Source organism: Stigmatopora nigra, chromosome 15 (genome assembly GCF_051989575.1).
Source record: "Stigmatopora nigra isolate UIUO_SnigA chromosome 15, RoL_Snig_1.1, whole genome shotgun sequence".
Taxonomy (NCBI): Eukaryota; Metazoa; Chordata; class Actinopteri; order Syngnathiformes; family Syngnathidae; genus Stigmatopora; species Stigmatopora nigra.
Window position 1 is genome coordinate 11,824,469 of NC_135522.1, and position 25,520 is coordinate 11,849,988.

At 39.5% G+C, this 25,520-nt stretch overlaps 1 protein-coding gene across 3 annotated transcripts in view; it reads left to right on the forward strand.

Annotated features, from left to right (window-relative positions):
- Positions 1-2,998: 2,998 nt before the first annotated feature.
- glyr1 (glyoxylate reductase 1 homolog (Arabidopsis)) overlaps positions 2,999-25,520 on the forward strand; it is a 28,839-nt gene continuing 6,317 nt past the window's right edge. The window contains exons 1-14 of one of the 3 annotated variants that reach the window (XM_077733923.1): positions 2,999-3,121; positions 4,968-5,004; positions 6,687-6,766; positions 6,847-6,985; positions 9,563-9,673; positions 16,244-16,321; positions 20,114-20,167; positions 20,832-20,891; positions 21,347-21,397; positions 21,480-21,553; positions 23,303-23,402; positions 23,754-23,864; positions 23,939-24,040; positions 25,353-25,515. In XM_077733923.1, coding sequence (XP_077590049.1) covers positions 3,084-3,121; positions 4,968-5,004; positions 6,687-6,766; positions 6,847-6,985; positions 9,563-9,673; positions 16,244-16,321; positions 20,114-20,167; positions 20,832-20,891; positions 21,347-21,397; positions 21,480-21,553; positions 23,303-23,402; positions 23,754-23,864; positions 23,939-24,040; positions 25,353-25,515 — 1,198 coding nt within the window. In that variant the 5' untranslated portion in view covers positions 2,999-3,083. The remainder of the gene's footprint in view (positions 3,122-4,967; positions 5,005-6,686; positions 6,767-6,846; positions 6,986-9,562; positions 9,674-16,243; positions 16,322-20,113; positions 20,168-20,831; positions 20,892-21,346; positions 21,398-21,479; positions 21,554-23,302; positions 23,403-23,753; positions 23,865-23,938; positions 24,041-25,352; positions 25,516-25,520) is intronic. The other 2 variants (XM_077733924.1, XM_077733925.1) reach the window with 2 other exon arrangements.

Here is a 25,520-nt window from a genome sequence, read left to right on the forward strand (position 1 = left end):
AAAGGTAAAATATTTAAATTATACATGAAATCTGGCTAAATTATAAAAGACAAGGGGTTACTTTTGCATGGTGCAGTGTCTGGTAAGAGGCAGAAGCAGAAGAGTGGTTAACATGTGTGCCTCACAGTTCTGAGATTGGGGGTTCAATCCCTGTGGTTCCCAACCTTCTTGTGTGGAATTTATATGTTCGCCCCGTTCCTGCTTGGGTTTTCTCCAGGTACTGCAGTTTCCTCTAGTATTCCACCAAATCATGCATAGTGGGCTGGTTCAAAACTTTAAGTTGTCCCTATGTGAGTGTGTTCGTGAAAGGTTTTGTCTCATTGTACCTGGTGATTGAATGACTACCAATTCAGGGTGTCCCCCATATATTCTCCGAAATTGGATAAGATAGGTTTCAGCATCTGTGAGAATAAGCGATAAGCGATGTATGAATGAGTGTATATTTATAAAACTGAAACAAAGTTTTCTGAACAATGATAAAGACTACAGTGACTGGCAAAAAGCGTAACAGGATAGTTAAATTTTCAACAGTGGACTTTTTCTCATCTCTTCTGAACCGCGTTATCCTCATTAGTGTTGCGGGGGGTGCTGGAGCCTATCCCAGCTGAGGGCCAGAGGCGGGGGACACCCGGAATCGGTGGCCAGCCGATCCCAGGGCACAAGGAGACGGACAACAATGTACACCCATATCTAGGGGCAATTTAGAGTGTCCAATATGGCCACCATGCATGTTTTTGGAATGTGGAAGGAAACCGGAGTACCCAGAGAAAATGCAAATGCCACACAGGTGGAGGTGACCCGGATTTGAACCTAGGACCCCAGAGCTGTGAGGCCGACGCGCTCTACCGGGCTGCCCACAGTGGACTTTTTCTTTTTAAAGATATAGGTGTATTCTTATGTTATACTAAAATTCTACAGTCACAACCCTGGTTTCTGATGCCTTAGCTAATGGAGAGGTATGGGAGTCTATATGGCTTTCTCCATCTAGTATTTACTTGAGTACTGCTAAAGAATAAAAACTGAATTTAAGCCTCTTCTGCAGGCCATGTTTAATAATATTTTTATCTCATCTCGTTTTCTGAACCGCTTTATTCTCAGTAGGGTCGTGGGGAGTGCTTGTGACAGTAAGGACCGCCGTAATAAATTTATCATTTGCCAATTATATTTGCGCCGCCTCGATTTGGAGTGGTTCACTCGCCTGACTTTGGTCCGGGCAGGCCCGGGCTCAATTCCTGCTGGTGGCGGTATGAATGGGCGGATGGTTAGTGAATAGTCGTTTGTCTCTCAGTGTGCCCTACGACTGACTGGTGACCAGTCTTGGTTGTAGGCTGACTTTTGACTCAAGGACAGCTTTTTCCCTACAGCCATCAGGGCTCTGAACCTACAGCAACACGTGACGTGACGACAACAAAAATCCCTTCTATGAAATTAAGTCGCAGTGAAGTAACAGGAAGTTCGTTTGGCGTGGATCTGCCTTCCACAGGCTGACTGAGGGAGGGTAAGTAAGAAGACTGTGAGAGGTAAGTGATCCATTTTATTCTTGTTGGCATCGGGAGGCAACTTGCAGTCGCCGGATTGATGGCGCTCAAGGAGGCAGAGAGCTAACAAGTATGAATATGTCATAAATAAATGTCATAAATGGGTCTTGCCTGGGAAGACGAACTTGTGGAGAAGCACTATACAATTTCGTCATACGCTGCTGAGGGTATGATGACTACTAGGCTTTTTGTCAAGTCAATGATGACAACAATGCCTATGTCTGATTTTCATTTTCATTTTGGCCGAAGACAGCTGGGTTTGGCTTCAGCAATCCACGCAACCCTTTTGAGGATGGGTGGTATCGAAGATGAATAAATAATGGGCAGCACACCGAAGTTGCTCCACAGGCCTGAGTTTGGGCACCCTCGCTCTATCCTGTTGCTACCTTCGGTTTTAATTACGAAGTGGACAAAATTCCCAGATTTTTTTTTTCTGCCACAGAAACTTGCGTTGTCCTCTATGACCAATATACGTCCTTAACTCATAAGTGGACAGTTTAAAACAGTGATTTTCAAACTTTTTTGGCCACCGCCCCCTTCACCGCCGGGCCAAAATGCCAACGCCCCCCTCTTTACCCCTTTCCAACGAACGCTAGAACGACTATATTGCTAAATGTCACAAGAATTGGTTGATTCTTCAATCACAAACAGTTTGAAGACTAAAAAAAACAATTTTAATAAACACAAAATGGTTATCATTTATTCTTCACCTCGAATCATAAAAATTGATAGCTGATGCATTAAGCCGATCGCTGTGCGCATACGTCTGTGGTTAAGCGTTGCCGGCGCGCTATTGTGTGCTCCTCTGCGGCTGACTGGATGGTGGTGGTTTCCCCAGTCGCCTGCATCGACGATAAACTCGCGACAATTAGTGATATACCGTATATCACTAATTGTCGCGAGTTTATACGGTATATGCGCGCTGCTCGTGAGCGCTCGAGCAGACAACGTTTCTTGTTTCAATAAAGCTTGTTTTTTTGTCGACTTTTTATTACAGACAATCAATTTTTCCGGTCTTTCTACAAACACCAACGTCACATTTTACTGTAATTGCTCCATCGCCCCCTTCACTATTTCAACGCCCCCCATTCGCCTGTTTATTCGTCAGCGCCCCCCTGAAAGTTCACACCACCCCCCGGGGGGCGGTACCGCCCACTTTGAAAACCACTGGTTTAAAACAACAGAGACCTTTTTAGAGGAACATAAAGCTTTACTCTTCCCATTTAGAAAATAAACAGATGTGGTTGTTTAAAAAGCAACTGTCTTATTCTGATTTTTAGAAACAATTCAATATCTCATGAAGACAATTTGATGCTGGCAATGTAATTTGTCTACTATGTGCAATATTCATTTTCTCCACTACATTACCATCGACTGGTCTAATTTTATCCAGGCGATTCATCAAATGGAAAAAGACCATAATACGTCTCGGCCAATGGCGCCCGAGCGTAGGTATGAAGGGCGGGACTTCCCTTCGTGATTTGTGGGTGTGTGGAGTGTTGTCTTTTCCTCTCATTCGTTGCGACGTTTTATTAGAGTTGCAAGATGGCGACGGTGCATCTGAGAATCGGTGACCTGGTCTGGTGAGATATCATCACGTTAAAACATGCCACTCTTATTCGTGGCGGTCTACAGTAATTAGATCCAGTTTGTTTTTATAGTTCGGCAATCACAACCAACCATGATTTAAGAAATAACCAACACCGTCACTCGTTTAGTTTACGGACAACTCAAAACATTGTTTTCCAAGCTGACTCAACATTCGCGGCTAGCTCCTTGCTAACGTTAGCGGAAAAAACTAACAGATGACCATATAATGGCGTCGTTTTAGTTAAATTCCGTTTTGGGGATTTTGGTCCTTTCTATTCAAATTGACTTTACATCCCCTTCAAGTTTCTATCTAGGTCGACCTGGTTGTATAATGTACTCCGATTAAAAGAGGGTGTTCAAGCACAGTTGCCCAAGCGGAAATCTAGGTTACACGGACGTGTTGGCGTTCGAAGTCTTTCATGTACTTGGTTCATTAGGAAAATTTGACGTTTTGCTCGTGTTTAAAATGGCGTTCTTATTCATGTAATATAATCATTTCGAAATGTGGCAAGTTGCTTAAAAAGCTGGCCTCGTAACACTTTTTTTTGTGTTTATCGTAGGCAATCATCTACTAACGTTAGGGATTTGTACAATAAGAGAACAAAGGGTGTGTGTGTGGGGGAGCAATTAAGCCTGCAACATTTTTTTCCTTCAAAAAATGGCCATATAGTATTGGTAAGGTTCAACACGTCCCACAATATACAACATGGGATACACAGGTTGTTTTCATTAAGGTTTTATATCAGTGTTTCCCAACATACGATCTTAATTCGTTCCGGGACAGAGCTCGTATGTCGATATTCTCTTAACTCGAAGGAATGTTTCCCATTGAAATGAATTAAAAGCAAATTAATTTGTTCCAACCCACTTGGAAAAAATGTTTTATTTCTTCTAATTCGCCATCTATTAACAAAGTAACATAACTAGTGGTTCGATAGTAATAATATAGTGTAAAAATTGGTAATAAATGTGTTGAATACAACTAAAATTAGATTGATTTCACGGGTGGTAGAAAGAGGCACATGGAGGGAGGCGGCAGGGGTGGGGTGTACTTTCTAAGTCAACACACTCGTAACAGAACAACATTTTTTAAATTAAGTTGGATTTATATATGCAGACACGCTTACCTATTGGCATCTGTATCACATAAATAAACATTTAAAAACAAAAGATAGACAAATTGTGATATCTGGATTTTTTTACTTAGGTTATCTCTCTCACAGTGGACATGCACCTATAACAAAAATTTCAGACCCAGATTTCTAAGTGGGAGAACTTGCAATATAACAGGGTATTCAAATACCTATTGACATGCCTAAGATTCATTCATTAATCTTCCGTACCGTGCATGCATGTAAGGGTTATAGGGGTTACGGAGCCTTTCCCGCCCTACTAGGGCATAAGGCAGACTACACCATAGATTGGTCACCGGTCAGACGAATGGCACACCTAGAGATGGACAAACGTTCACACTCCCAATCAGTGCCATCGAACAGGAATCCATCCTTTGCTTGCCTGCACCTAGGTCAGGCGTGTGAACCACTTCATCAGGTGGCCTCGATTAAAAATTGAAAATTAATAATTTCAGCAATCATGCATGCTTTCATTTCAATATATGAGACAGGAAATGCTTTTAGCTCGTATTTCTGCTGGCTAATTTGGTTTGTATTTGAAATTGAAAATTGTTATAACAAAGATACATGGCTTAATTGCCCCTGGGTCAGATTGTGTCTGTTATTGTAAGACCCCACAACAACTACAATAGCTATTTGATGCCTGCAATGTAATTTTAAATGACAATTTTCTAAAAGCCTTGCATAATAATTGTCTTAATTCCAGGGGGAAACTTGGACGCTACCCACCATGGCCTGGAAAGGTAAAAAAATATCTAATTTTGATGAGTTTTAAAAACATGCACAGACTGAGAACTTAAGTGCTGATTTTAGTTAGAGCAAAATTCTCTTTTTCAACTCTTTGTTTTAAGGCCGACCCCTCCACTATATAAACACTGCAACACAATTGGCTAACTAACCAATTTCCTCATTTACTCTGTTGTCAAACTGAGTCCCCATGTTAAAGTCTCCAATCCCCCAACATTATCTCAGCACTTTGTGTTTGATATTTGTCAGGTTCGCCATTAGACATTCCCAAATTAACACAAATAAAAAGGAAAAGACAGTTTTGACTGGTTTGTTTATAGCACACTATGGTGTTTTTTTTCTTCTCTAGGTTGTTTTGTTCCCTGACATGTTTCGCCATGTTACTTCCGCCTTAATCAGAATGTTACACAGAAGGACCAAATAAATCTCAGGTTCACCATTAGCCTTTGGGGAGTGGAGCAGTCCAGGACGTTCTCTCTCCTCTTTGTTTAGGCTAACCAAGCTCATAAGATGTGAAGCTTTTACTTCGTTGCAATCAAATATGATGCTAATAATGATGAGAAAAGCAAGCTTAATAGTAAGTAGTTATTTGGGCTTCATCTAGTTGAGCCCAACTACTGACCGTAAGCAAAGACGCTGTGTCTTAAGTCTTACAAAGGGTCTGCTGAATTTCTGGCCATACTTCAACGGGTAGCAGCGTAAAAAAAGTTTGACTTCAGTCACCAAAATGTGTCTTCCATTGATGGCCGATCACAGGCAGCACTGCTAGGAAGTCCTTGGTTCAAGCGCTGGCTAGCAGTGCATGTGTACAATTGACTATAATACTGTTCTAGGGCCTGCTAAAGGGTCACTATTTACACAATTTCGATTCTTTACATTTAAAAAAAAATAATAATCATGTTAAATAATTTTCCTGCCCTTTTCCATACAAAAAGAAAATAAAACGCTAAAAGGAAACTTCTTCACAAGGCTCTGTGGCCAGTTGCCTTTGTGTTGTACACATTTATTATCGTTATACAAGTACAATGAGTACAAGTGCAGACATAAATAACTAGTCATAAAAAAGTCATAGAACAGAAAGGAAGCGAGGTAAAAAAAAAGTGATTAAAGTGGTTAGTAGCACGTGGGGTAGCTATGGTGTTTTAGTGCAAGTATCAAAGATAAAAATTTGCAGTGCTCACCGTCTGACACTGATATTTTTTGAAACATGTGGAAGTGTTTTGGCTTTTCATAGTACAGTGATAGTCCAGATTAGGTTTGGTGCACAACTCGATTTGAGTATAGTAACGGCTCTTACGGAGATATATGGACCACCACAAATTTGAAAGACTTTGCTTGCGAGCATCCTGGAGTTGCTTCCTGCTGCTCACTGGCTATAAGGCTTTTTAGTTATGCACATTTTGAGCACCGTCATCGGAAATGATGGCTGTAGCAACTGAGACCTGAAGGGCCACACTTATTCGAAATTAGAAATTTGTCAAAATCTACCTTATTTTCTCGACTATACTATACTACAATGCGCCGAATAGTCGTGAAAATACGGTAATTTGGTGGCGTTAACACACATTTTTACAAAATCAAATAATTTATTGATGTTAACCACCATGGGAGACACCCTTTAAATGATAGAAAATAAGAAATACCCCAGTGTATTGCATGTTTTGTTTTTTCATTTTAGATTGTGAGCCCACCCAAAGATCTAAAGAAACCAAGGGGGAAAAAATGCCATTTCGTGAAATTCTTTGGAACGGAAGATCAGTAAGTATAATTTTTTTAAATGATCGAGTTGTACTCACTTTTCCATCTTAAACTAATGAATATAATCACATCTGTTCCAGTGCATGGATCAAAGTGGAACAGTTGAAGCCGTATCATGCCCACAAAGAGGAGATGATTAAGATAAATAAAGGCAAACGCTTCCAGCAGGCTGTAGATGCAGTGGAAGACTTCCTAAAAAAATCAAAGGGGAAAGAACAGGTTCGTGTGAAAATGTTTTTAAAAAATGATGCAAAAAGCGAGAATAAGGCTGCGTGACGTAATTAAAGACGTAGTTTAATAACAATTGTTGAGCATTTTATTAGGCCTGGTAAACATCGCTGGAAAAACAATAGTAGCATTTGGAATGTCTATTTGCCCGATTTATTCTCAAATTTAATGTACCATATTTACTCGTATATAAGCCTCTTGTGGGATAAAAAAGTGATGACTGAATCCAGGGTACGTCTTATATAAAACGACCTGCAAAAAAACCTGCAGCTTGACTGCGACAAGTCACTTCAAGATGGCGCCCGTGCGTCGGCGTGTGACGTCAGGAGTATACTTTCATTTAATTCAAAATAGAGAAAAGATAAACAGATAAAATGCGAAAGAAAATTTATCTTGACGTCTTTGAATGAAATTCAAGATAAAAATGTACGTAACTTGCATAAAACGTTCCTGTCACTGCTGGCTAAAGGGCACGGCCACACGCGAGTACACTTACTTGTGTCTGCTAAACGTGCTCAGACTGGCCACACGTGACTTGTGTCTGCTAAACGTGCTCAGACTGGCCACACGTGACTTGTGTCTGCTATTGCTCGCTAGGGGCGCCACCATGTTACCGTAGGTACGTGCTCTGACCATAGCGTGTACCATGTCAGCACACCAACAGTTAAGGCTGAACTAAGGTCTTGCGGCCGATCGTAAAAATATAAACCTTGATACCTGCACAATGTGTATGCTATTATTGCACCCAGAGACTTAGTGAACACTGCATATAGCTCTAAAGGCAACTTTCAGGGTGCAGCTTATACACGTGGGTGGCTTGTATGCGAGTAAATACGGTAAAAAAACATTGGTCCATTACCATTGATTATATATTTTATACGAATAATTTCTCTTTCGAGAATGATGTCAGTATGCCATTAAATGTTGAAAGAAAACAATGTTACAAATTTCATATCCTAAAATTACCATCTTTCAATTTGTAGAAAAATATAATTTAATTGATTTGAGCCATAGTTTGCCCTTAAAATCCACTACCAACTATCAAAAATACCGCCCACAGATTGGAGTTAAGGAAAATGCAAAAAACATCCTTAAACACGCAAATTATTTCTTCAACAGGCTATAGCCGAGGAGCAAATGTGTGTTATTCTAAGAGCTCTATTTTTCCAAAATGGCGACACCATCACCCATGATGTCGCATGGAGCTTCTCTGGGAAACATGAACTTAAACCATTTTCAACCCAAGTTAGCAAGTTAGACATTTTTTTTAAACTTTTCAGAACATTTACATAGCATGGGGAAACGCCTTTATCAAGGTTGCTCCATGTGCACAGGTATTTACAAAAAAAAAAGAAAGAAAAGCCCAGGGAGAATTCACTTGGATCATTTGGTGGTTCGGCTCTGTGTTTTCCTGCATCTCTTAATCGCTCTATTTGGCCGTGTTATTAGCATTTTGCTTTCATAATCTGCGTTAGACGCTCTATTGCTAATGATGCTAAATCACTTTACCATATCATCCTCTTCTGAACGCTGCTTTGGAAGTAGCGTTAATGTCGCATGAGCACCATCATTCTTTATGGTGTAATTGCAATTTACAATGATATAATTCTTATCAAAGGTTTTAATTATTATTGTTGACAAAAATTACTGGTTATCGCCAAGCTCTTTGTGCTGGTGTACTTGATTTTTTCATCTCGGAAAAAGTTCACAAAAATGTGAAAATCCACACTGAAACTTGCAAGAGGGTGCCACTCCCCTGCCTTCCGCTGCCCAATAGGAGATTGGCGGTAGACTGAGGACAGCATTGGAGAAAAAAATGGCGGGCAGCGGGTGTGGCCATTTTTATCCGAAAAAAGAGCTTTCTGCGTGGCTGGGAGCCGCTGTGAGGGTGGATTCTTACCAGAATTGCGAGCCCCGTGCGACCTTGCGACGTAGCGCTGATTAGAAAATAAAACAGGCTCGGCAAATTGGGTGGCAGAGAGCATCAGAATCTTGAAATCAATGCATACAACTCGCCTTCACCAATCCCATTTATTGAAATATGGCCTTATGAATGGCAGTGTCAAAAAAAAAATACACACAGATCACACGGAATCTGGTTCCTAAGGTATCAAAACTGATTGAACAGATTGAATTATTTACCAAGCAAAAATTGAAAATGACTGAAAACACTTTGTTCTAGTTTCTTTAAAGCAGTCACTCTTTTCTCTGATGACTGCTTTTCGTGATGTCTTTTCTGGATGAACTTTAAGTAGGAGTTACCAGAAATTATTTTCACTTTACAGCTATGGTTTCATCAATGTTAATAAGTGAAATTTGTTGCTTTAGCGATGGGTTTGCGTTACATCGAAATAGGTGTGTCCAAACTTGTGGCTTGTTTTGCTTATGTATATCTATGGGGCGAATAGTCTATTGAATTTTCTCCGAAATTAATATAAAAAAAACACCACTTGCTATATCTTTTGCTGCTCTGTGTTTGGTACTATCAACAAACAGCTCAATCTGGGTTAACAATAGGTGACACAAATCACAGCAAATACTTTAATATGACCTTCACTCCTCCCTCAGAACATTGAAGGTAAAGGAGACTCCAAAGGAAAGAAGACTCCTAAAAAACCGCTTAAAATATTGGATGAGGATGATGAAGATCTCAGTGCTTTGAGGGACCCCTCTGAGAAGGTCAGTAAGACACGAACAAACAAGGAAATGTGTGCCGTCGTATATTCATCAGGGAGCCACACTGATCATTAGACCACATATAAACATGCATTGAGCAGGCCTCGACAAATAGGCCTCTTCAAAAAAGTTTTCCCCCCAGAGATGGCGCCGTCATGCGGGAAGGCAATGGCAGTAGCTCTGTCCACTCTTATTTGTTTTTCGTGTTTTGCAGCCCCTCTATTTTTTTTTAAATTACATTTTAATATTTCTTAATTCATTCATTTTTCCTTTACTTTGTACTTTTTACTTTAATGATGAGTGATGAGTACATTAATACTTAAGTCCTTTTTTCTGTTTATGTTTCATATGTACTGTTAACGGATGGAGTTTTTTTTTAGATGTATTGTATCTTGTGCTGACCCGGCCCATCTGTCAAATTTTTAAAGTCAATGTGGCCCCCGGGCCGAAATGGTTGCCCACCCCTGCGTTACACGCAGCTTTTCCTTGTTTATTAGCTTCAAGGACCCTAGTTACAGTGGACATCTCAGCTCTCAAGAGAGATGTGGGAAAACAGGAGTGAGAAGTTGATAGCCAAGGACCCTAGTTACAATAGAAGGTTTAGCCTTCAAAACAAATGATGGTCATGTAGTGCCGAAGGATCTTCTCCGCATTTCAGCTGTCCAAGAGGATTCGACCTTCCTGTTGTTTGGTCTTGGAAGCAAAGCATTTACATGTTTGCAAGCAGATGTACTATAATACTTTTCTAATGTTAATAAGGTGAGCAAAGCAGGCGTTCTTCATTGCAACCAAATATATAATGTAAGACAAATAGCTAACAATGATCGGTACTCGGACGCTCCGCCGAACCGGACGCTCCGCCGAACCGGACGCTCCGCCGAACCGGACGCTCCGCCGAAACGGACGCTCCGCCGAAACGGACGCTCCGCCGAAACGGGCGCTCCGCCGAAACGGGCGCTCCGCCGAAACGGGCGCTCCGCCGAAACGGGCGCTCCGCCGAAACGGGCGCACCGCCGAAACGGGCGCTCCGCCGAAACGGGCGCTCCGCCGAAACGGGCGCTCCGCCGAAACGGGCGCTCCGCCGAAACGGGCGCTCCGCCGAAACGGGCGCTCCGCCGAAACGGGCGCTCCGCCGAAACGGGATTATCGCTCCACCCCTGGATCGTGTGTGTACAAGTTTTTCAATCTCAGCCCCCGGGTCATGTACGGCCCGTTATAGCTGACATTTGGCAAAACGTCTTTTGGCGAATTGTCAGGTCATGACAATGATCTCCGTTGGGCAAATTGTGTTGCACTAGGCAGTGATAATGCTCCAGTAATGTCAGGTGGGAAAGCTGGGATCTTCGACTATATCAAGGGAGATAATGAGAGGATCTTCTCTGCAGGCTGTATTTGTATTTGTTGCACGTAGTGGCCAAAAATGCAACAAATGTCCTACCAGTTGACTTCGACTGTGGCTGCGGATATTTATGACCACCTTAAAAATAATGCAAAATGTCAGACGGAGTTAAAGATTGAAGCGGAGTTGTTTGAGGACGCACACTTGAAGGCTCTGAAATACATTCCCATGAGGTAGCTTTCAATGAAGCAATGTATCAACCTTGTCCTTGTATCGAGGAAGTCCTCAGTCATTATTTGTGGAGAAGAAATCTCCACTACAGAAGAAATCTGACACTACAGTCGAAAGCACCCCTAATCCACAAGCTCAGAAGACTGATGAAAGACTTTGACCTGAAATTGATGTAGTTCATGAAAACTTTTGCTTTGCATGACAAAGATTTGTTGGAAGTGAATGTGAATTATGAGATTAGTATTCTATTTGAGAAAAATGATGAAGCACTTTGCATTGGTGAGAACGTTTGTCAGTACATGAAAGAGCAAGAAATACCTGATAAAATGACTGCCATCCGCACAAGTGTGAGAGAGTTTTATAAAACTGCAGTGAAATATCTAAGAAAATTTTCCAATGAAGGGCAAATTGCTCCAACATGCTGAGGTAGCTGATCTCCGCATCATCAAATAAAAAGTTCATTCACAAGTGTAAGGTACTTCATCAACAGATTCCCATGCATGAAGCCTGACTGTGAGGTTGATGCCTTGGTAGAAGTTGAGGAGCTAGGAGACATTACAGTACTGGAGAGAACAGATGTGCAATGGGGACCGGTAGGAAAAATAAAAGACAGCTCTGGAAACGCAAAATATGCTAACACAACACAGATTGCACTGGGCATACTTTTGATTCCCCACAGCAATGCAACATGTGAGCGTGTCTTCAGTGCTGTGAGGAAGATCAGGACGGACTTCAGGATGTCAATTGGAGCAAGCACGCTTGAGGCCATGTGCTTGGTAAAGATGCAACTGGCATATACACCATATTTGTCGCTAAAAAATGATGGCTGAATCAAGGGTATGGCTTACAAATTAGACTCGATATGCACAAAATTGCAAGGTGACAAAGTAGAATCGCCATAACGCAAGACAATGCGGCCGATAGTCATTTATGTCAAATTAGAAATAAGATAAATATAATGCTAAACATAATTCATTTTGAAGTATACGAATGAAATTCAAGAAAAAATTATCTTGCATAAAATATGAAAACACTTCACTCAGTGATGCCACCAACTTGCTCAAGTTAAACGGGCTCAGACTGACCAGATACGAGTAGCCTTGATACATGTTTGTAGTGTTAACCATGTGCGCACATCTCAATAGTACAGTGGTACCTCTACATACGAGCACCTCTCTACATACGAGCAGCTCAAGATACGAGGTACATTTTCAGCAAATTATCTCTAGATATGAGATTTTTTTTTGCAAATAATTATCTCTAGATACGATAAAAAATTTGAGACGTGAGAAAGCCAGGTGGCCTAGACATGAGACTTTTTTGCCGCATCTCTTTCGTGTATAACCGATATCTACAAGCACTGGGCTCAGTGGTGCATTTTTTTTTCAGTGTTTTTTTTTTTTCGTCACTCAGCGCGAATGCCGGAGCGATCGCAAATACGAGCAGTATAGTATATTACCTCTCGTTGGCTGCTCATAAGAACGTCAGGGGCACTGACTCTCTCCCCCACAACTCCTCATGTAAAATCTCTGGTTAACTACCTTTTTGTAACGTAGCGTTGCATTTCATTTTAGGGTGAATCTTACACAAGAGAAATTGTAACATTTCAACGATTTAAAGGTAATTTTAAGTGTACGGCTTATACGTGGAGGCTAATATGCGAGAAAATATGTTAATGAAATTTAAGAATGGCAACAACAAAAGTGAGACAGGGCACAAACTGTTCCCCTTTTATGAATTATTGCACAGCATTCTTTGGGATAAGCACAGCATTTACTTTACGAAGGCAGCGAAGAGGTGCCTATAAACAATGGCAATGTAGTTAAGCAATGTCACTGCCGTATCCTGCGTAATATAATTGTATAGTATCAATGGTTCCCTACCATGTCAAACAACACGCGTGCTAGATGACTGACGCCCTCCCTATATAACTTGTCAGATGGCTCAATGTCACCCAGTCTGAGCATGTGCAATTCCAATTTAAACTGTTGCCGTCATTCAATATTCATTGATAGATTTGCGCAATAAATTCTGCAATAAATTCTGCAATAAATTCTGAAAGCTTGTATTCACATTTTCGTCCATTTTTTACGGGGCGTCAAACCTGAGCAATACTATTGAAAATGCATCTGCAGTTCTATAGCTGCAAATGGGGGTCTAATGTGGGTAAGTAATTGGTGCCATTTTTTTGTGGGGAAAAGGGTACTGTTGTGTATTATAAGTAGTTTTCACATTTATTTGGGTTATCTTAAAAAGGTGCTTATTCTCCAAAAGACAAAAAAAATGCTATACAACTTCATGTTGTTAGAGATATATTTGTGGTTACATTTATACATATTTGTTTTTTCAGGAGTACATTAGCATATTTGCGTACAAACACGTTTGTGTACATATAAACACAGTACTACTTTGACGTACAAGTCCCCCGACATTAGAGAAATTTAAGATACGAGCATACAAATCAACCTGGTGACCGAGGCGCGAGAAGCTGATTATGATAAAATCACAATTTCTTTCTCGCTGCATCTCCCTCGTGTACAAATATTTAATGATTTATTTTTCAACTTCAAGTTACAGTAATCCGAATATCTTGGTTAATGTGGTCCAGACGTGACCGCGATTATCGAAAAATCGCAAAGTAGGGTCATTATAATAATGACCTGAGTGCTCTCGTGCGGTCTGGCCCGTGGTCTCGCTCACTCATTCTACTGAACAATGTCTCATTTTAGTATTGAATGTCATAACTCAAGATAGTCATTTAACACTGTTCATAGATGAAGTAAAACCAATAAAAATGTTTTTCCTTTGTAATATCCTGGTTTTTGGTGTTTTTTCAGAGGGTTGGAACGAATTCATTTTTATTTACCATATTTTCATACCTATAGGGCACACTTAAAAGTCTAAAATGGTCGATGCGCCCAATCGGTCACTGTGTTTTGTCTGTGCACTAAACTCAATTTTTGTATGGCTCTGACCGCATTAGTCGCTGGTTTTATTTCTTGCTGGCACGCTACTTATTCCAATCAACCCAGCGGACGTTCACCCTAAAAAAAGCATCACCGTGCATTCCAACCATTACGGTAAATCCATTAAAAACATCCCAGAGGAGTGGCAAGGCATTGTGCTAACAGTGCTTTTGACCCTCAAAAACACTCCCAGAGGAAATGCCTGGCGTGAATGACAACACAATGCGGGTGTGAACGCTTGTAAATGGACTGAAGCCATGGATCGAACACAATTTAACAGCTTTGCTAACGGATTGCTAACGGATGGCCAACATTGTAATTCGTGCAGGCAGCGTCGCACGAGTTACGTGACGATTTTTAATGAATTGTCGATGCCGATATAACAGCGAGGAGAATTAAAGGCTTGGGAGTGATGCATGTCGTGAGTTACAATGGATTGTGGATGCCTGGGCTCAAGTGTCGGCCAGCACTGTTCGTGCTTTCGCCAAAGCTGGAAGCAAGTTCCCGGAATACACAATTCTAACTGCACAATTCTGACTGACAGTGGAGCCTAGCATGTTAAACGCTGAACTTTATCAGAGTGTACCTCTGACAAAGCATTATCAAACTTAGTTTTGCTCATGCTGTCTTTAATAAACACGCTTGTGCCAAGCCTAACATACACTAGTGGATTACATAACATACGCTAGCGGATTGCATAACATACGCTAGCGGCTAGCACAACATATGCTAGCGGCTAGCACAACATACGCTAGCCTATGTCATGCAACACCTTATCGGACGAAGCGTCCAATGTATTGACAAGAAACGGAAAATTTACCCACAAATGAGACTGCGTCCTATCACACGGTGTGGTGTTTTATAGGTGTGAAAATATGGTAGTTTATTTCTGTGGCAAAAGTTGATTTGAGATACAGACGCTCCCCTACTGAAGAACATTCAACTTACAAAAATCGATACATACAAACATGTCTGCAAATTGCGCTTATGTCAAAAAATGTTCGTAAGTTCGATTTTGTATTGCACGCCTTTTCCCGAGTAGTGCTTCTTTCCGCCGCTAATACTGATGCCTGGCGCTGTGAGAGCTCAGCTCACCCAGCATCCACATTCCTCTGCCCAGTTCGTTGCAGTGCGGAAGTGCGTGACGTATCTCGAGTGCGCAAAGAACCTTTTTCATTTTTATCATTAAATATCCATGCATTATTCAATGTTGATGAAAAGCGAAAGGCTTCTAGTGTGGGAGGTGCAAGGAAGAGGCAAGCCATTTCATTTTAAACGAAAGTGGCAATAATAAAGAAGCTTGATGCGCGTGAGAAAGTGGTGAGCGTTGCACGGGAATACAACTTGAATCGTTCGACTGTCATACCATTTAAAAACAGAAAGATCGAGCAGCAGGACCCAAATATTGAACGTTGAACAAAGTTTGCAAATCAATTGAATGATGCCAATCAGTGCTACCGCACCATTTATGATGAAAAAAGAAAACTTCAATCGTCATTAGATAGCTCCTTTCAGCCAGTTTCTAGTAAATCCATCTCTCACTAATGTATGTATACAGTACTGTATGTATTCTCTCCATTTTATTAAATGTTTTTTTCAGTGCAAACCAATGCTGGTTACTTATTCAAGCTTTAAACATACAAATGCACTCATAAACCTTCAATATACTTATATAGGCCTTAAACATAAAATATAATACAAAATATAGCACTGAATCAACTTAAATTTGAACAATTTCAACTTATGAACAATTTCAACTTATGAACATGTGCTCGGAACATAACTCGTTTGTAAGTAGGGGAGCGTCTGTATTAGCAAATCGACATACGAGCTCAGTTCCAGAACCCATTAAGCTCGCATCTTAAGGTATTACTGTATTGCATTTGTGTCCCTCACTCGAGAGCTAATATGAACGTTTATATGTTTGTCTTTAAATTTGTCTGGGTTCAGACGCATATAAATTTGGTACCTCAGGTAGATCTCTGCAAATTCACCCTTTGTTTTAAAGGTGAATGTGTGTCTCTCTCCCTTTTAAAGGACTTAACTGATTCTGACCCCGAGCCGTCAACTATTGAGAGGCTGGGGGCTGTACCTGGATTCAAATGGGAAAGCAGTGTAGGTGAACCCACCCCATACCTACTTCTGACCAAGCTTGCCTTGCCTTGCCCTTCCTCTAACTTAACTCTTGGCTTTAATGACCAACAATGCAGTCCTTTCCCTTCTGACCTTTTGGTGTTTTCCTTTCACCACTGATTCTGTTTTATTGCCATTTTGCTTTGGACAAACTTCATTGCCAGTGCTTTAAAATGGTTAGTCTGTTTCAGTTGATCCAAAAAATGTTATTTGCACCTAACTACCAAGTGTTTCTTTCTTCAGCATGCTTTGTAACCCTCTTTTGGTCTTTAGCTGAACCTAATGTGTTGCATCAGCAGTTTATTTATATATTTTTGTTAGAGATGTACTGAGCTAAAACTGTACCAGAGTCATATTTAATAGTTTGATATTTTCAAATTCCTCCCTAACTGGCACATAAAATCATAAATTTTACTATAACAAGGTTCAAATCGTAATGTTATGATATTAAAATGATTTTGTTGCTTATTTTTATGTAAAGTAAACCGGAAGCTCTTTGGTTTTCCGGGCTTCAATTTTTGTCGATGTTGATAAGTCTGTAAGAGCTCTTCTCGTAATGTTAGGTGGTTGAAGTAATATTGGGAGGAAAAGAAGTCATATTATTACAAGATTTAGGTCATTTTCCTGTTTTTACGGTACGTGGGCCGAAAGTTGTTTGCTGTCAGGGGCATCAACTTTTGGCAACGGAAATTCTCTGAGCACATGTTGTTCCACACTCGGGTACCCAGAGTGGCAGCTCAGATGCGTGACTACCAACAAAGGGAGTCGAAATGAAAGTATTCAAGATTAAAGGGAAGACTTAACAAGCAGCTGTGAAGCAGGTCGTAAATATTAGCTCAAGCGCTAATCACCACGCTTAGTTCCTGCTGAAATCTTGACAATTTTAATTGAGTCAGATAGGCATGTTCAAGTAAAGCGTGTGTATTGTGGTTTTCCCATTACGATGTTGTGGTACATATAAAACAATGTTCAGGCCCGAAGGACACTAACAGAATAGATCAAATCTTACTCTAAGACGATCTACCAGTAGCACCTTGGCGATTGACTGGTCGATCGTTGTAATGAGCACCCCAGAGCTGATTCAGATTTGCGATTTGGACCGAGGCCCAATTATAGGTATTAGCACTGATGTGTTATGTTCTGTGCACCCCTGTTCACTGTGAAGCAAATATATCCAAATATTTACTACTTTTTACTTGAGTTTTATATTACATTTGTGTATTATGGTCTCAATTCCATTATGTAATTCCTGATCATTTGTCTAATCTGAGCATTCTGACTTTTAAGAATTTGAAAACCATGCATCTTTGCTTTGTAAAGTGGCCTAAATTTTATACAGGTCTCATGCTCACTCAGACTACACAATTTTAGCCTTATTTTATCCTGAGGGTGGTTTAAGAGACCTCCGATCGTGACATATACCAACTGCTGAATAGTTAAATCGAAAACCTCACAACTACGTGCAGGAAGTTTGGCATGTCAGAAGTTCTGGTTGTCATGCCGCATAGTGTGATGCGTCCTTTGTGTTTTTACTATTTGTTGGAGAATACATATTGACCAATATTGTAACTTCGTAACCGACATATGATTTCTCTTGCGCGCTCTCTCTCTGTGCCTCATTTATCCCCAACATATTGGAAAACATCCAGACTGGGACACAGCTACCTCACGTATACAAAACATTCCTCAAAATACTTCCTATTAAACCCCTTAAAAATGATCAGTGTCCCACTTTTGTATGAAAGATGTGAGAAACAGACAAAAATAAGAAATGGTAGATAAGAAACCACACGCCACTTGTTTTTAGTCAAACAATGGGCCCATTTTTAAATAAAGAACACCGTGACAATAAACAATGGTAAAAAAGTTGTTGTTCTGAGGATCTCCAACTGTAAGTAATTCAGGCTGCAATCACATTACCGGGAGAATTTCAAGATAAAATAACGGATTTCATAACTTCGATCTTGTTTTCATATGTCGAGGCGGTCACAGGGCTTTCGTAACCTGAAAATTTAGAACACAGGCATTCGTGAATAGAGGTACGATGGTGTATGATTAAATAATGTGGCCTAAATTGAATAACATTTACTTGTCCTGCCTCCCGACCACGTCAGTGATAGGTTCACCAATAGGCATTCCAAAATGCACGCACAAAAAAAGAGACCGGACAATCCTCCGTGAATTCTTGCAAGAGAGAATGGAACTGACTCCTATCTATCCAGATTCATTCTGGCGTTACATGCATCTTTTTCCTATTTATTAGCTTCTAGGACCCTAGTTACAATCGACGTCTCAGCTCTCAAGGGAGGGGTGGGAAAATAGGGGTGAGAAGTCAATAGTCAAGGACCCTAGTTACAATAGAAGTTTTACTTCTCAAAACAAATAAAGGTCATGTAGAGCCGAAGGACCTTCTCCACATTAGCAGTCCAAGAGGACTCGACCTTCCTGTTGTTTGGTCTAACTAAGGAGCAAGGCATATTAATCCGTTGCAAGCAAATGTACTAAAATGACTTTTCTAATGTTAATAAGCTAAGTAAACCAAAGCGTTTCTCATTGCGAGCAAATATATAGTAATGTAAGACTAATTACCCAGTCAGATTAGGAACATGTTCTTGGTGGCAGTTTGCGATGAACATGGCGACTGTGTGACAATGTGTTTCTTCAAAAACATTCTGATATCATGCCATAATGTTGTTTAATCTGATGCTGCGATCATTGGTCATGACCCAAAAAATTGTGTAGTCTTGGGAAGACATTTAAGCAGTGGTTCTTAACCTTGTTGGAGCTACCAAACCCCATAAGTTTCATATGCGCATTCACCAAACCCTACTTAAGTGTAAAATATAATATGAGTTATTTTTCAAATTTAAGCTATAGTAATCCAAATTTCTTGTTTAATTTGTTCCAAACATGGCTACGATAATCGGAAAACCACCAAGTAGGGTCACCCCTAAAATTTCAGTGCTGAGTCTGAGAGCGGCTTCTGGTTTCAAGTTTCAGAGTGGATTTTCACAATTTTATGAACTTAAAAAATTATTAAAAAATAATAATAATACAAAAATTCGCCAGGAAAAAGAATCCACGATGTAGTGAAGCTGCAAAAGTTGAACCGTGAAATGGTGAGGGTTTTCTGTATATAAATTCTCCTCAGCGCTGGTTGGCCAAGCAATGTAATGTTATTTCTGCAGCCAGTGATGGTCAAGCGGGGCATGGAATTGTGAATAGACGTGATGCGTCGATGTGTCTTGACCTCCGCGGCAATGGATCCACCGAACCCCTGAGACAAACTAAACGAACCCAGGTTAAAAACCACCCCATTAAAGGAGGCGGGGAGGACATGTTAAGTATATATGCACCTTCAGGTGGGGGAAAAAATTCTAAACATGCAAACCAGGAAATCTTTAAACAGAAAATAGCAAAACTCGCGCGCTGCCGTTTTTGGACTAACATAACATACTTTTTCTCCCGGAAGAAACTGATGAAAAGGCAACTAGGATGTGTCATTAATTGGATGTGTATTACGCACCATTAAATAAACTACTGAAATGTACTTCATCGAATTCTTCCCTCTTCCTTGAAATGAACAAATTTACCAGGACAAGCACTAGAGAAAATAATGGAAAATTAAAGAGATGTATTTTGATCTCCAGCAACATAATTGTCACTGCAATATCACTTGAGAGCAATTATTTCCTTGGTGAATTGTTGTACATATGCTACAAAGTGGACACATTCTAAACAAACCGTCCAACTTTTCCCCTTGTTCTGTTACAGCCTGTGAAGGATGATCCACATTTTCATCACTTCTTGCTTAGCCAGTCTGAGAAGGTAACAGTCACTAGGAGTGGGCAAATGTCTATATTTCAAAGATGTTTGCAATGGAAATATTTCTGTCAACTGAAACAAATGTCCTATTTATTCTTTGAATACACAGTATTTGTACCTTACTCGATATTTAACCCCTTGCAATAATATTCATAATTCCTAGGGCGATTGTGATAGCAACGTTTACACGCTAATCTCCGCTCAAATAGTTATGGAGGATTGGATAAAACATATACATGTTTAAAGAAACACTTAAATGTCATTCATTATAATTATTTCAACAATATTTGTTTAAGAACTTCATTAGTTTCTTTTTTCTCTAATTTTTATTTCTTTCTTATTTGCTGTCAAAGTCAGTGGGTGGGACTAACCGCTGATTGGTTTCCCAGGAAGTCGAGCCTGTTTGGGCAGGCATATCAGAGGCCAATCATCCTGGTCCACGTGTGCACTAATGTGTTTTGCTGAGCCTCCCCGAATTTGTGGAGTACTCCTAAATTTGGCTGAAGAATATTATTCCTAATAGTCAAAATTATGCCACCAAATTAAAACGGAAAAAACGTATCTGCTTTGCACACTACATTTTATTGCATGTCCTACTTCAGGCCTGGTTCATATTACAACATATTTTTGTTAGAAGCTTAATATGCCATTTTATCTTTTCTTGCAGCCTAAAAATGACCAGCCCGCAGCCTTCTCTGGTGTTCTGTCACATCGTGCCTGGCATTCCGTAAGTTAGCTCCAGTACACAGGAATGTGGTTATATCTGATGTCACAAAATGGTAGTGCCAATTAGCTGTCATTTTCTGTTTAAACATTTTTCTCTAGTATGATTTGTATATTTGGGTTTTTGAGTATCCGTATTTATAATAGGTAATGTATATCCTACATGTTGTCTTGCTCTTTAAAGCTTTGTTCACATCTGCTAAGTTTTACTCTGTTCGTGTGATGGCTTCCCATTTCAAGTCAATGTAATTGCGAATTGAAAGGTGACAGGTAGCCTGGGAACCGGCAATGCATGTCCTTTTGAACTGAGTGGCTTTGTATAACACAGCAACTTTTTATATGTAGTTGCGTAAGCTTTGTATAACATTTGATGTTTTATTGACGTAATTCATCCAAAATTGGGAATTCTTTGTGTCATTTTTTACTTAGATACTGTCTTTTTATCCTCTATCCTCTTAGCCTGCCTCGTCCATGGAACCTATAAGCAAGCGCTTGAAGATTATTGAAGAGGTATATTTAACACACTTGACAAAAGATCAAACTTAAGTTTGAATTCAAGTTTAAAGACGATGGTTTGCATTTGATTTTATAGGAGAGTGCATCAACCTCCATTCAAGCAGCAGACAGTACAGCTATTAATGGCAGCATCACACCCACAGATAAAAGGTATTAACACACCCCAAAGATGTGTCAGACTTTCAACCTAATGACATCCAAATTTAGGTTGCAGCCATATTAATCCATGCTTGTTTATGACACAAAGTCCACATACCGATGAATAGGGACTGGTTAGTGCTTAGTGGTCAAGATGGTAACAATGAATTGTTTGATTCATATCATAATTTAACAGATTTTGAGCCCGTGCTTTGACCAATTGCTTAAAAAAATACAAGCTCATTCTTTCTCTGTCCTGCATGCTTTCATTAAATTTGACAGCTGTTTGATTCAGTTACTATGGAATATTTTGCATTGTTAATAAAACTAGAAAATAGTTACCTCTGGTTTCCAGTGGAGATTTTTGTCAAATTTAAATTCCAAAGAAAGAAATGACATGAGGAAAATAATTTCACAAATTGCCGTGTATAAAAAAACATATATCAACACAGAGCTCTGAATGCATAAAAAAATCTACCAAAAATGGGCAGTACAAAAAAGCCAAAAATTGTGAGTACATTCCACATTATGCAGTTTTTTAAATTATATATTTTCCGGACAACACCGATTTAAATTAGTTTGATACAATATAGTCACCGTAGAGCTTGGATAATAACAAAAATGTATTGTATCTTCAAAATATCATAAAACACAAATGAATGTGTAACCTGCTGCCAATAAAAGTGGCTACACCACTTCACCTAAATCTTTTAGTGGGTAGGCTCAGTGTTGTTCTGCATCTGATAAATACTCATTTCTGCTGTGTTATAGACCTTTCACTTTCATGTGTGTGCCTCTCTAAATCCCTCCTAAATGATCAGTTGTTTCTCACCATCTTCATCAACCGAACGTTGGTCTGGAACTAGCTTTCACGTCGCATTAGCGCCCTCATTCTTTTTGGTGTTTGTGTTTTGTAATTACATTTTGTATTTATTACTTGTCCAACATATTAGTTCTTTTGACAAAAAATATCTGACAATAATTACTGTTATCGTTTTATCGCCTAGGCATACTTTTACGTCATGCGATTAGGTCCGTCATGTGGTAAACATTTTTGCGAGTGGAATTTTTTTTCAGATTGATTATTATAATTGAGAATACCTACAAACTGCTAGCGGTTTTATTGAGACTTTAGACACAATTTGGCTCATGTACAGCAAAAATCTCCTTCACATAGATTTGAATACGTTGTCAAGTTTGTGTTGTGGAATTTTGGTCGACTACTTTTTAATGACTGTGCAAAGATTTTGAAGATAGTCAGGAACACGCTGCCGTCCGTATACAGTGATCCAGATCACGCCAAACACTTCAATGGGTGACATGTCTGATGAATGTGCTTGGCATGCTAGAACAGGGATATTTTCAGCTTCCAATTATTATGTGCAGTTCCTCGCAACATGAGCCTGTGCATTAGTCATATATTTAGGAATTGGGAACAGAAACAATAGTTGCATCTATATTTTTGTTTTGTATGAATACATGTGTCCTAGGTATTTAATGTATTGACTAAAAAAATGAAAATATACCTGCAAATGAGACTGCGCCCTATCAAACGGTGTTTTATAGGTGTGAAAATAGTCATTCTGTTGTCTACTTTAATCCGTTGCTACTCTGTGTAGAACTTTTTCTCTTGCATAATAATAAGTTTATACGTAGCATTGCTAGGCTGCCATTGACTATGACGCCAACATACACAGGCAGCTTTGGGGAGCACAGACAACTTTTTATGTTTCAACAGATTTTCTTTTCTTTTACTTCCAGAATAGGCTTCCTTGGTCTCGGGCTAATGGGCAGCGGTATTGTTTCCAATTTGCTGAAAATGGGTCATGTTGTCACAGTCTGGAACCGCACAGCAGAAAAGGTACTACCGTATTTTCATGGCTATACGGTGCACTGACCGAAAGAGTGCTGTTTCAGTTTCAATTTCAGTTTTTTTGCTCATCGAAAAAGCACTTCAGCTCAATGGACAGACAACAATGGTTGTGCTAGCATGACACGTACGTTAGCATAGTATTTACCTTCACTAAATTAAGCACCTCAAATGCCACCTCCGCAAAGTTTTGAATAAAAAACTCAATTAATTTTTTTCACTACAGTCGATGTATTTCTATAATCTTTAAAACTAAATATTTGTGAATTGCTTTAATCAAATTGATAAGTTGTAAAATATTTTGTCGTTTCTAAAATATTAACAAAGAATGTTTTTTTCCAGTGTGACCTGTTCATTCAAGAAGGGGCCAGGCTGGGCCGAACTCCTGCTGAAGTGGTTTCAATGTGCGATATTACATTTTCCTGTGTCTCAGATCCAAAAGCTGCCAAAGATGTGAGTTTGCTTCCCAGGATTGGTAACAAATGTCTTTTTTTCTGATATGATTGTCTCTTTGTGTTTGGATCCAGTTGGTTATGGGTCCCAGTGGAGTGCTGCAAGGAATTAGGCCAGGCAAGTGCTATGTAGAGATGAGTACCGTTGACCCACAGACCATTACAGAACTCTCACAGGTGTGTTAACTCTTCGTAGAGATCTTTAACCAGATACTGACCCAAAATTCAGGTCTGGTCAGGCCTAAAATGTCATCACTAATGGGTTCGGGTCGGGTCAGGCTTTTCTCAATGAAAAAAAATTATACTAAAACAATGTGTGCGCTCTTGCTGCTTTTTAAAAAAGAAAAAATGTTTATAAAAATGTATACTAAACTGAGGAATACTTGTTATAAAATGAATAATTTGGGACAAAACAGAAGCGCCCTAATGTAATTGCAATTGCAATTGGAGGTGGAGCCGCAGAACCAGAGCATGCTCTGCACACTCTTTCCCCCGGCGCAATAATATTGAATATGGACAAACAAGAAGTTAGGGATAAACTCAAGACATTAGAACTGAAAATATTCATCATCTTGAAAAAGTTAAAATTAATTGTTGAATATGCTAGAGAAACTTAGTTGGCTTCGATGAATGTTGTCAATGTGACGCTTTGTTCTCATATGAGAACAAAAAAGACTAGCATCTCAATGCTGAGCAGGCATTTAAAATGTTGAAATCGTCAAACATTATTATTTAAAAAAAAAAGTAATGTTTATACAGTGTTATAGAACTTAGATTTCATTAAAAAGACAGGCTTTAATTTGTTATCATAAATTCTCCCCGCTCAGTGTCCCTGAGTCGTTACAAATAAAATAGGATTTTTTTGCCTGAGCTTACCTTTCACCTTTGGTGACAATATCAGTAATATTGCTTTACAACCTCAGGACCAAACATGTTAAGTTTATTATAACATTGCACATTACTCAACAAGCTAGCCCAAAGCGTCAAAATGAAAGCGTGAAAATATGTTGAGTTTAGCAGATTTCACATCCCTTGTCCTAAGGCAGGTAATGCAAACATTTTATAGAATATACAGCGGTTACTCTACTACTGAAATTAATTGGTTTTGTAACTAACTTTTGTAAGTAGAAGCATATTTTACATTGAATTAATAGAATTTGTTCCATGATATTTACTGCACCATAAACCAGTGGTGGGCAAACTAATCCACGAAGGGCAAGAAGGAAAGTAACTCCTACCACGACAAATTAATAAATATATATACATACAGAAGTGAATTTATGTTTTGGGGGGATTTTTTTAATGTTTAGTAACTTGGGTTCTTTTCATATTTTCAGAACAAAGGGATTTTTTTGTTACTGAATATTTGATATGTAGAAACATTCAAAGGTATAGGTACTATATATAAATAAAACACAGTTAAACCTAAGTAACCTTTTCATATTTTAATATTGTAGCATTCAATTTTTTGTATGGATTTTATTATCAGGTGATCACCTCCCGGGGTGGACGTTTTCTGGAATCTCCAGTGGCAGGAAGCCAACAGCTTTCTAATGATGGAATGTTGGTCATCTTGGCAGCTGGGGACCGAACAGTTTATGAGGACTGCAGCAGCTGCTTTCAGGCCATGGGAAAGACTTCCTTCTTCTTGGGTATA